This window comes from Panthera onca, chromosome C1, assembly GCF_046562875.1.
Source record: "Panthera onca isolate mPanOnc1 chromosome C1, mPanOnc1 haplotype 2, whole genome shotgun sequence".
In the NCBI taxonomy this organism is placed as follows: Eukaryota; Metazoa; Chordata; class Mammalia; order Carnivora; family Felidae; genus Panthera; species Panthera onca.
Genome location: NC_138346.1, coordinates 92,386,451 through 92,398,635, shown reverse-complemented (window position 1 = coordinate 92,398,635; position 12,185 = coordinate 92,386,451). Strand labels below are relative to the sequence as shown.

The window sequence follows — 12,185 nt, the reverse complement described above, 5'->3', positions numbered from 1 at the left end:
ATAGAGGCCCTGAGAATGGGGAGGAAATCCTTAATGAAACATAAATGAAGGGCTGACTGTTGGAGAAAATTTGACAAGGGACGCAGGTGATGGTCTCAGGTGAAGAATGAGTTTTAATTAAAAGCAGGTTTTAGTAGGCACTTTTGAAGTTAAGGTCAATGACATTTCTTCACAGCTGAATACACCCTTACTAAATATTTGTTTAGTAGATGAATATGTAAATGAATGATTTGGATTGAGTGCTTAAGAAAAGAGCAGAGGTGGTAATGAAGAACCAGAAGCTTGTGAGAGTCAGTTTGAGGAAGACAGGGCTGGTTGGATAGACATGACAGTTGAGTAGCGTATATTTGTATGTGTGTAGCCCTAGCTGCTAAGTTAGTGCCTGGTGGTCAAATCCAGCCCAGCAACTTGTTTTTGTGCAGCCCATGAGCTAAGAATAACTTACATCTTTCCATGACTGGAAAAAATCCAAAGAAGAGTAATATTTCATGACATGTGAAAATGACATGAAACTCAATTTCAGTGTTTTTGTTTGTTTGTTTGTTTTGTTTCTCATCCAGAAGGGACCAGCTTGCATTTTATGGGAGCAGTAACAATGTGCTAAGCATAAGGTACTTGTTATCCACATAATTCTCACTAAAACCCTATCAGATTTTAATTCATTGTTCCCAGTTTACTGATGAGCAAACAGAAACTTGTCTTTCAGCCAAGGACACATAGTTACACACTACACCCACATGAATCTGCTTTTCCGGGTTTCCTACTTTCTCCTAGGATAAAAGCACAGTTCTAAGAGTAGTGAGACCATGAGTGCTTATAAAAGAGGGTTTGTTGAATGCTTGAAGGGCAGTTTTGGAGCTGAATCCGAGCAGAGGAATGGCTTAGGCAGGTACATTTCTAAGAGAGGCATATGAATTCACTCATTAATTCTTACAACTCTTCCATGAGTTGGATACTATTATTAACATCCTGTGCTGGAGAAGGAGTGGTCTTCTTCAACACCACTTCCCAAACAAAGCTCTGGCACATGAACACTCTAACACTGTGGGTCTCTGATAGGTGACACCACTAGGCTGCCAGAGGTTCATCTAACCCTAAGTATCTAAAATCTCATGTTCAGAAGAATTTAGGGAATGACTTTTATGGACTTGGCTTTTACCCCTTCTCCTGCATTTTGTGCCCTAAGACTACTCTCATTCCCCTGATTCTTCCCCATACTCCAGCAGGCTTCTCACACCTTCCAATTAATAATTTCCAGGTCCCTCCAGGATGGTTTCTGCTAAGGAGACTTCCTGAATCACAACAAACCAGGATTTGAAGAAACGCAGTGGAGGAGTGTAAAAAGTTCATGTTCTGAGAAGGGTGAAGGCAAGAAATTCTCCTGTAGAAAGCATGGAGGCGGACATCCATCTTCTGTCAAAGATTTCAGCAGGGGTATATTTCTGAAAGTGGTTTGTAGCCTTGTAACTGGCTGTTTACCCTGTGTTTGTCGCCTTTGGCCCTTAAAGCAGCCACTGTCCCACTTGGAATTCACTCCTGGCAAAGGCTGACAAAACAGGAAGTGATTAGAATGGGATCAGTTTTTATGACTTTCTGAACTTCAGACGTTTAAAAACAAGTTGTAACAGTGGATTTATTGCTTTGCTTTACCACCTCCATTTCTTATAAAGGAACACTGCAGGGGTTAAAGTATCAGCTCAAAGTCCTGAACAAATAACTGACGTAAGAATGGGATTTGCACACCAGCCTTCGTTGCATGTTAAAACTCAAAGCAGGCTTTTCTGGCATGGGGGGGGGGGGGGGGGAGGAAGTGGTGCGAGAAGTGGGGATAGGAATTGGTGGGGGTGAGTAGAGAGACAAGGAACTGGGAAGAGGAGGGGAAGTTAAAGCTTCTCCTCCTTTTCTGCCTTCCATCAGAAACCAAACATGGCATCTTCCATGAGGAGCCTGTTTTCTGACCACAGCAGATACGTTGAATCTTTCCGGAGGTTTCTCAGCAGTTCCACGGAACACCAGTGCATGCAGGAATTCATGGACCAGAAGCTGCCAGGCATAATAGCAAGGTAACAAAAAAGGACGTTTTTGTCAGAGCCAAGCCTCGGGCTCTTTCTATGCGGTGATAGATGGGTCGAGCCCAGCCCTGCAGGCTGGGCGAGGGGATAAGAAGGAGCTACTGATAGCAGCTGCCGCCTGGCGCTCCTCGCCCCCCTGGCGCCCCTTCTCCTGCGGCGCTTTAGTTAGACGCTCGCTTTCAACGTTCACAGGCTGTGATTTGTGCAGTGTTTCCAGCCGCGCCGAGATAAGCGTTAACCATTTGAAGGCACACATCCATATGTTCATTTGGGAAAAGATACAGATCTTTGAGCTCAGATTTTTCAGCCCTCCTCCAGATTTTACGTGTCTCAAAAAAAAAAAAAAAAAAAAAAAACCCAAACGGAGAGTCTAGTATTCTTTTCATTAGAATCAAATATAAATAATTACCAACTCCTGTTTGCCCCTGAGGATTGAGTGAGTGCTTCTCAGTTCTCCTAATGTCCATTTAAATTCACTTCTGTACTCATTATTATAGTTATCACTCCAAAAAAATTGTCTTTTCCTTTCAACTTAATATTAGCAATGTGGTTCTTAAAAAAAAAAAGCATTTTTCCATTATCAGTGAAACTCACTAGTTCCTATCCTTCTTGCAGACTTCTTTTTTTGGTGATTAATGTGTTCAATTTGTGCCAGAGCTGATAAGCATTACGAGAGTAAAAGATTCCACATGCTAAAGATAATCAAATCACCTATCTGGAGGTGGATTGCTGTAACTTACTCTGCTTCAGGAAATAATGATAGAAAACTGGGAAGAAATGACTGACTGTGGATCCAATTTACAACAGCAACAGAAACTGATATTTTATCTTTTGCTGGATTTCTCTATTGTAGGCCTGACATTCTTTCACCAGGACAGTACCTCTGCCTGATCAGAGCAGGTATTGCTGGATGTGTAGGGGATTCCATTCCCCTATTTTTCTTTTTACTGTTAAATTTTTTTTTAATGTTTATTTATTTTTAAGAGAGAGAGACAGCCTGACAGAGTGTGAGTGGGGGAGGGGCAGAGAGAGAAGGGAACACAGAATCCGAAGCAGTGTCCAAGCTCCAAGCTGTCAGCACAGACAGTCATGGGGCTCAAACTCATGAACCTCAAGATCATGACCTAAGCTGAAGTAGGATGCTTAGCCCACTGAGTCACCCAGGCGGCCCTCCCTTTCTGTTTTTTGTGGTTCAGTTTTTACTTTTTTTTACGTTTATTTATTTTGAGAGAGGGAGAGAGTGCATGCTCCAGTAAGCAGGGGAGGGGCAGAGAGTGAGGGAGAGAACCCCATGCAGGCTTTGCACTGTCACTGCAGAGCCCAACACCTGGCTCAAACTCACAAACTGTGAGATCATGACCTGAGCCGAAACCAAGAGTCAGACACTTAACCTACTGAGTCACCCAGGTGCCCCATGGTTCAGTTTTTAAATGTTTTTTTTAATAGAGTGTTATATAATTTATTACTAATTAATAAGTAATAGATAATGATGCCAAAATCAAAGCATACAGTACATTAAGATAATTTCTTCTCTAGGAACTAATAATTTACTTTTTTGGGTCTTTTTGCTCATTTATAAAATTAAAGGTAATGACTTAATTTCCGAATTCTTTTGTAGTACTAAAGGTCTGTGTTCATGTCTGTAGTTTATCCAGATCCTTGGTTTTCTTCGGTCATCAGTGGCTTGAATAGGTACCATGGATGGTTATAACATAATGAATGATGACCCCTATCTTCACAGAGTATACAATCTAGTTGGAAATCTTGAATATAGAATTTCTGAAAGACTGTAGAACTTTCAAAGGCATAATTAAATTTGCATTGCAGTGCTAAAAATACTGAAAATATTGCAGTGGTAAAAATTCCTAGCCCTACTCACTCCCATCTGACTCCCATTCTCCAGAAGCAACCACCTTCAACACTTTGAAATATTTCAGTTGTTTCTTATGAAATTTTCTTTCCTAATTCTATTTTTTTTTTTTTTTTTTTTTTCAACATTTTTTTTTTTTATTTATTTTTGGGACAGAGAGAGACAGAGCATGAACGGGGGAGGGGCAGAGAGAGAGGGAGACACAGAATCGGAAACAGGCTCCAGGCTCCGAGCCATCAGCCCAGAGCCTGACGCGGGGCTCGAACTCACGGACCGCGAGATCGCGACCTGGCTGAAGTCGGACGCTTAACCGACTGCGCCACCCAGGCGCCCCTTTCCTAATTCTAAATAACATGTTATTCTTGTCTTTCTTAATTTTACTGCATTAAAATAGCTAAATACGCACATTTCCTCCCCTATCATGTCAGTATATTTATTTTTTTAATTTTTAAAAAAAATTTTAATGTTTATTTATTTCTGAGACAGAGAGAGACAGAGCATGAGTGGGGGAGGGACAGAGAGAGAGGGAGACACAGAATCCGAAGCAGGCTCCAGGCTCTGAGCTGTTAGCACAGAGCCTGACGCAAGGCTCGAACTCACAGACCGTGAGATCATGACCTGAGCCGAAGTCGGTCGCTCAACTGACTGAGCCACCCAGGCACCCCTCATGTCAGTATATTTATGTCAAAATTTTTGGTTAAATAATTTGAATGTTTATATCATTTTGCCTATGTACATATTATTCATAATTGAATGATGGGTTATACTACAATCACATTTCCTTTCAGGTATTTTTTTTGTTTTTCCTAGAGATAACTATTGTTTTTATTTTAGTTTCTTTTCTTAGTTTTCCATATATCTACTGATGTGAAAATGTTGGGGTTTGGGAAGGAACAGATAAGAAAGAATTCTTGAGACGTCTTTGGTGCAAAAGGTGTTTTTAAATTTTTAGTTATTTAATTTTTCATATTTACTTATTTTGAGAGAAAGAAAGAGGGGTGGGGAGGGGCAGAGAGAGGCGAGAGAGACTCCAGAGCAGGTTCCATGCTGTCAGTGCAAAGTCCTACACAGGGCTTGATTTCACAAACCATGAGATCATGACCTGAGCCAAAATCAAGAGTCAGACACTTAACCGACAGAACCACTCAGGTGCCCCAAAGAAGGTGGTTTTATTAAAGCACAGGCAGGACAGGACCCATGGGCAGAAAGAGCTGTACAGGGGTTATGAGGAGTGGCTGATTATATACTTTTGAATTGGAAAGGGGTTAGAGATAGCATTAAGTATCTAAAATTTTGGAAGCAATGTTTCCAGGACCTTGAGGAACTAGCTTTTGTTAGGAAAAGGCCATTTACTACTATTTAGTTAAACCTTAGTCAAGAGACCCTTCAGATGTATATCAAAGGGCCATCTGCTTGGAGGATGATTGCTAACATATATCTGGGGAGAGTAGAGAGAAAGGAAGCTTCCAAAGGAATTTTTATATGTTAAAGGAGACTTCTAGAATCCTGAAGTTCAGGCTAATGTTAAGCCAAGGCTGCCTTTTGCCCTTAGCAAAATATTAACATCGAGGTAACTAAGCTCCTTGAGGAAGGTCACTCTGTCTCAAGGACATGTCAATGGGCTGTAAGTTGTAAGGAAATTTAATTTTTTTCTTTTGTTTCGTTCTCCACATCACTATCACTACTTATACCCCAAGCAGAAGTATTAATCCTCTCAATACAGTCCAGCAGATCAAGACATCTGTTAACTTTTCCCCATGGGAACATCTATTCTGGAGCTCTGTTCATTTTTTCAGTCTGTGGCAATTTGCTCTCTGTCTGCTATACGATTATTAATAAGATAATTTATTTCACCTTCTAGATATTCTCTTCCCTTGTCTGAAATATTGGATTCCCTAATTCTAGATCTCATGCCATTCTTTTCTTGATTTCTTTTGGATTGGAAACAATCCCCTATCTGTAGGTGAAGCATGGGGTGGGGAGAATTCCAGTATAGCTGTAAATAATCAAGTTTTTGTTGTTGCTATATGTAATGCATTTAGAGCCTTGACTCTAAAGTCAAGTAGTAAGTAGTAAGTGGTAAGTTTTCAATAATTATTAATCATTACAATATATGAAATGGGATAATAATAGTGTCTAACTCAAAGAAGAGTTGTGAAGTTTCAGAGTAAAATCACTTAGCTGTGCCTGGAATAATAATAATTGCTAATACGTGTTGAGTGCTTGTCACGTACAGACATATTTCTAAGAGATTTACATGAATTAAATAATATAATACAACTCCTCCTTAAGCCAGCTACTATTATTACAGTCCTACACAGTAGATGGTATTATTATCCTATTTCATAGGTAATAAAGATGCAGAGAAATTAGATAATTTGCTCAAGGTAACGTATCAGTAAGCTGGGATTTCAACCTTGGTACTCTGCTTCATAGCTTCCCTGTGCTATCTACAATATAAAGCAGTTTTAAGAATTAACCAAGAGCATAGATAGAGATGGGTGTATCAGGACTATGATTATGAATGGGAAGATAATTAGAACTAAGAAAGGCAACTCATTCATATGTGCTCTTGACTCTATCCTTTCCAGTTTTCTTAAAAACCTTGCTTCAATCTCTGTTTTTGTCATACTACTCTGTGTAGGCTCTTTCACTTCAAGGGGAAAAAAAATCTAAAGTGCCAAGAAACAAGCACTACTCTTTCAGTTCCTGCTTCCTCTTCCCATTCTTACTCTTTCGTCCTATGTCAACAATCTCTAGCTTCTTCCTCTTTATTTGGTTTGCTTTTAATCTCACTGCCATCAGACTTATGCCCTCAACCTTCTTTTAAAACTATTATCAAAGATATTCATATTGCCAAATTCATTGGAGATGATTCCTCCTTTATTTTTTGGTAGTACACTCGGCTACTGTTGACACTACCTATGGCTTTCTCAGAGTTTCTCTAATTCTATCCTCTATGAGCTTTACTGTTTTCCTCTTTGTCCCCTTTGTGGGTTCCCCATAATGCAGTGACTTTTAAAAGTTGACATTGCATATCATCCCACTGATCATCTAATTCTTTGTAATATGCTTGGGTGATAAAATCTAGTCTCCTAGTTTTGACCATTAGCTTTATGATGCTAATTCTCCAGAATACATCACCGACCCTGATCTCTCTCCCACTCAGCTTAAATCTTGCATATCCAAATCTTGCATATCCAAATCTTGCATACATATTTATTAAAAACATTCTTGAGGGTTTTTATCAAGAAAGGATGCTGTATTTTGTCAAAGGCTTTTTCTGCATCTATTGAGAGGATCATATGGTTTTTATCCTTTCTTTTATTAATGTGATGTATCACGTTGATTTATTTGTGGATATTGAACCAGCCCTACAGCCCAGGAATAAATCCCACTCGATTGTGGTGAATAATTCTTTTAATGTATTGTTGGATTCAGTTTGCTAGTAGCTCGTTGAGAATTTTTGCGTCCATGTTCACCACGGAAATTGGTGTGTAGTTCTCCTTTTTAGTGGGGTCTTTGTCTGGTTTTGGAATCAAGGTAATGCTGGCCTCATAGAATGAGTTTGGAAATTTTCCTTCCATTTCAATTTTTTGGAACAGTTTCAAAAGAATAGGTGTTAACTCTTCTTTAAACGTTTGGTAGAATTCTCCTGGAAAGCCACTCAGCCCTGGACTCAAGAAAGTAGGGAAAGAAACACCTCATGATAATAAAGGCCATATACAAGACCCACAGCTACTATTATCCTCAATGGGGAAAAACTGAGAGCTTTCCCCCTAAGGTCAGGAACACAACAGGGATGTCCACTCTCACAATTGTTGTTCCATATAGTGATGCAAGTCCTAGACTCAGCAATCAGACAACAAAAAGAAATAAAAGGCATTCAAATCAGCAAGAAAGAAGTTAAATTTTCACTCTTTGTAGACGATATTATATTCTACATGGAAAACCCAAAAGACTCCACCAAAAAACTTCTAGAATTGATAAATGAATCCAACAAAGTCACAGGATATAAAATCAACATACTGAAATCTGTGGGCATTTCTATACACCAATAATGAAGCAGGAGAAAGAGAAATGAAGGAATCAATGTAATTTACAATTGTACCAAATACCACAAAAAACCTAGGAATAAACTTAAGCAAAGAGGTAAAAGATCTATACGTTGAAAACTACAGAAAGCTTATGAAAGAAATTATAGAAGACACAAAGAAATGGAAAAACAATCCATGCTCATGGATTTGAAGAACAAACATTTTTAAAATGTTGATACTGCCCAAAGCAATCTACATATCCAATGCAATCCCTATCAAAATAATACCAGCATTCTTCACAGAGCTAAAACAAACAATTCTAAAATTTGTATGGAACCAGAAAAGACCCCAAATAGACAAAGTAGTGTTAAAAAAGAAAAAGAAAGCTGGAGGCATCACAATTCCAGGCTTCAAGCTGTATTACAAAGCTGTAATCATGAAGACAGTATGGTACTGGCACAAAAACAGATACATAGGTCAATGGAACAGAACAGAAAACCCAGAAATGGACTCACAAACACATGGAAAACTAATCTTTGACAAAGCAGGAGAGTATCCAATGGAAAAAAGACAGTGTCTTCAGCAAGTGGTGTTAGGAAAACTGGACAGCAACATGCAGAATGAACCGGGGTACTTCCTTACACTATAAACAAAAATAAACTCAAAATGGTTGAAAGACCTAAATGTAAGACAGGAAACCATCAACATCCTAGAAGAGAAAACAAGCAACAATCTCTTTGACCTCGGCCACAGCAACTTCTGAGTATACCTGTCTGCAGAGGGAAGGGAAACAAAAGCAAAAATGAACTATTAAGATCTCATCAAGATAAAAAAGCTTCTGCACAGCAAAGGAAACAATCAACAAAACTAAAAAGCAACTAACTGATTGGGAGAAGGTATTTGCAAATGACATGTTGGGTAAAGGGTTAGTATCAGAAAATCTATAAAGAATTTATCAAAATCAACACCCAAAAAACAAATCATCTAGTGAAGAAATGGGCAAAAGACAGGAACAGATACTTTTTGAAAGAAGACATCCAGATGGCTAACAGACACATGAAAAGATGCTCAACATCACTCATCATCAGGGAAATACAAATCAAAACCACAATGAAATGCCACCTCACACCTATCAGAATGGCTAAAATTAACAACTCAGGAAACAACAGATGTTGACAAAGATTCAGAGAAAGGGGAACACTTTTGCAGTGCTGGTGGGAATGCAGACTGGTGCAGCCACTCTGGAAAACAGTATGGAGGTTCCTCCATAGAGGAACTACCCTATGACCCAGCAATTGCACTACTATTTATTCCAAAGGGTACAGGTGTGCTGCTTCGAAGGGGCACATGCACCCCAATGTTTATAGAAGCACTATTAATAATAGCCAAATTATGGAAAGAGCCCAGATGTCCATCGACCAACAAATGGATAAAGAAGATGTGGTGTATATATATACAATGGAATATTAGCAATATAAAAGAATGAAATCTTGCCATTTGTAACAACATGGATGGAACTAGAGTGTATTATGCGAAGCAAAATAAGCCAAAGGAAGATAAATATCATATTTTCACTCATATGCGGAATTTTTTTTATTTTTTTACTCATATACAGAATTTAAGAAACAAAAGAGATGAACATATGGGAAGGGAAGGAAATATAAGATAAAAACAGAGGGAAGCACACCACAAGAGACTCTTAAATAAAGAGAACAAACTGAGGGTTGCTGGAGGGGTGTGAGGAGGGGATGGGCTAAACGGGTGATGGACATTAAGGTGGGCACTTTTTGGGATGAGCCCTGGGTTTTATACATAAGTGATGAATCACTAAATTCTACTCCTGAAATCATTGTTACACTATATGTTAAGTAGCTTGGATTTAAATAAAATTAAAATGATTTTTTAAAAAACAAAACAAAAACAAAAACAAAGCATCTTACAAAATATAAACTTGTCATCAAAATATATTCTCCAGCTTCCTTTTTCTCACCATGATTTTTGCAGTTATCCAAGCTTGAAATTAATCAGTCACTGTACTCTAACTTTTTTCTAATACCCCCCACCTTTTTTTATTAACATCAATCAAAAACAAGTCAATGTTACCTCCCAGTCCATCAATTCCATTCCATTTCTAGTACTAGAACCAAAATACTGGGCTCTATTTTTTTCTTTATTTTTATTGTTTTAAATGTTTATTTATTTTGAGAGAGAGTGCAAATGGAGGAAGGGCCGAAAGAGAGAATCCTAAGCAGGTTCTGTGCTGTCAGTGCAGAGCTTGATGCAGGGCTCAATCTCACAAATGGTGAGATCATGGCCTCAGCCAAAATCAAGAGGCAACAGTTAACCAACTGAGGCACCCGAGTGCTGCAAATATTTTATTCTTTTTAACGCAGTTGTAAATGGGATTGCATTCTTGATTTTTCTTTCTGCTAGTTTGTTTAGTGTACAGAGATGGTATAGATTTCTGCAATTAATTTTGTATCCTAAAATTTTACTGAACTTATACTTTTAATAGTTTTTTAGTGGAATCTTTAGGGTTTTCTATATATAGTGTCGTGTCCTCTGTAAATAGTGGCAGTTTAACTTTTTCCTTACCAACTTAAATGCCTTTATTTCTTTTTCGTGTCTGATTGCTGTGCCTAGGACTTCAGTATTGTGTTGAATAACAGTTGTAACAGTGGAAATCTTTGTCTTATTGCCGACATTAGAGGGGAAGCTTTCAGCTTTTCACGAGAGCATGATGTTAACTGTGGGTTTTTCCTATTTGGCCTTTATCATGTTATGGTATGTTCCCTTTAAGCCCACTTTGTTGAACATTTTTATCATGAATAAATGTTTAACTTTGTCAAATGTCTTTTTTTTTTTGCATCTAATGAGATGATAATATGATTTTTACCCTTCATTTTGTTAATGTGGTATATCATGTTGATTGATTAGCAGATATTGAATCATCCTCATATCCCAGAATAAATCCTACTTGATTGTGGTGAATGATCCTTTTAATGTATTGTTGAATTCAGTTTGTTAATATTTTGCTGAGAATTTATGAATCTATTTTGGATCTTGGCCATTTTGTTTTGTCTTCTTTTGTTTTTGTAGTGTCTTTGTCTGCTTTTTATTTTGGTATTAGGGTAATGCTGGTTCCGTAGCATGAATTTGGAAGCATTCCTTTCTCTTCCCTTTTTTGGAATAATTTGAGAAGTATAGGTATTAGCTCTTTAAATGTTTGGCAGAATTCCCCAGTGAATCCTTCTGGTGCTGGACTTTTGTTTGTTGGAAGTTTTTTGATTACTGATTCAGTTTTGTCGATAGTAATCTGCCTGTTCAGATTTTCTATTTCTTCCTGATTCAGTCTTAGAATCTTCTATTTCTTGGTGTATGATTTGTTGGTATATAATTTTTCATAGTAGTCTCTTATAATCTTTTGTATTTCTATGGTGTCAGTTGTAACTTCTCATTCATTTCTGATTTTATTTGAGTCCTCGCTCCTTTTTTCTTAATGAATCTGGCTAAAGTTTTATGAATTCTGTTTATCTTTTCAAAGAATCAGCTCTTGGTTTCACTGATCTTTCCTATTGTTTTTTAAGTATTTAATTTATTTATTTCATCTCTGATCTTTATCATTTCCTTCCTTCTACTAATTTTGAATTTTGTTTATTCTTTTCCAAGTTCTTTTAGGTGAAAGATTAGATTGTTTGAGATTTTTCTTATTTCTTAAGTAGACAAGTAGCACTATAAACTTCTTAGAATTGCATTTGCTGCATCCCAAACACTTTGCACTGTCGAGTTTCCATTTTTATTGTTTCCAGATATTTTTTTTTATTTCCTCTTTGATTTCTTAGTTGATCCATAGGGTTTTTAGTAGCATACTGCTTAGCCTCCATGTTTTTTTTTCCCCATTTTTTTTCTTGTAATTGATTTCTACTTTCATATGGCTATGATAAGAAAAGATGTTCAGTATGATTTCAGTTATCTTAAGTGTATTGATACAAGTTTTGTGGCCTACCATGTGCACTTGAAAAAAAAGGGTATTCTGCTGTTTTTGAATGGAATGTTCTGTATATATCTGTTAAGTCCATATGATCTAATGTGTCATTCCAAGCCATTGTTTGCTGATTAATTTGCTGCCAGGATGTTAACTGATTCATTGATGTAAAGGTGTTGTAAAGTTCCCTATTATTATTGTATTACTGTTAATTCTTTATG

At 37.6% G+C, this 12,185-nt stretch overlaps 1 protein-coding gene across 1 annotated transcript in view; it reads left to right on the top strand.

Annotated features, from left to right (window-relative positions):
* Positions 1–1,803: 1,803 nt before the first annotated feature.
* HNMT (histamine N-methyltransferase) overlaps positions 1,804–12,185 on the top strand; it is a 46,253-nt gene continuing 35,871 nt past the window's right edge. The window contains exon 1 of the mRNA XM_060626063.2: positions 1,804–2,063. Coding sequence (XP_060482046.1) covers positions 1,927–2,063 — 137 coding nt within the window. The 5' untranslated portion in view covers positions 1,804–1,926. The remainder of the gene's footprint in view (positions 2,064–12,185) is intronic.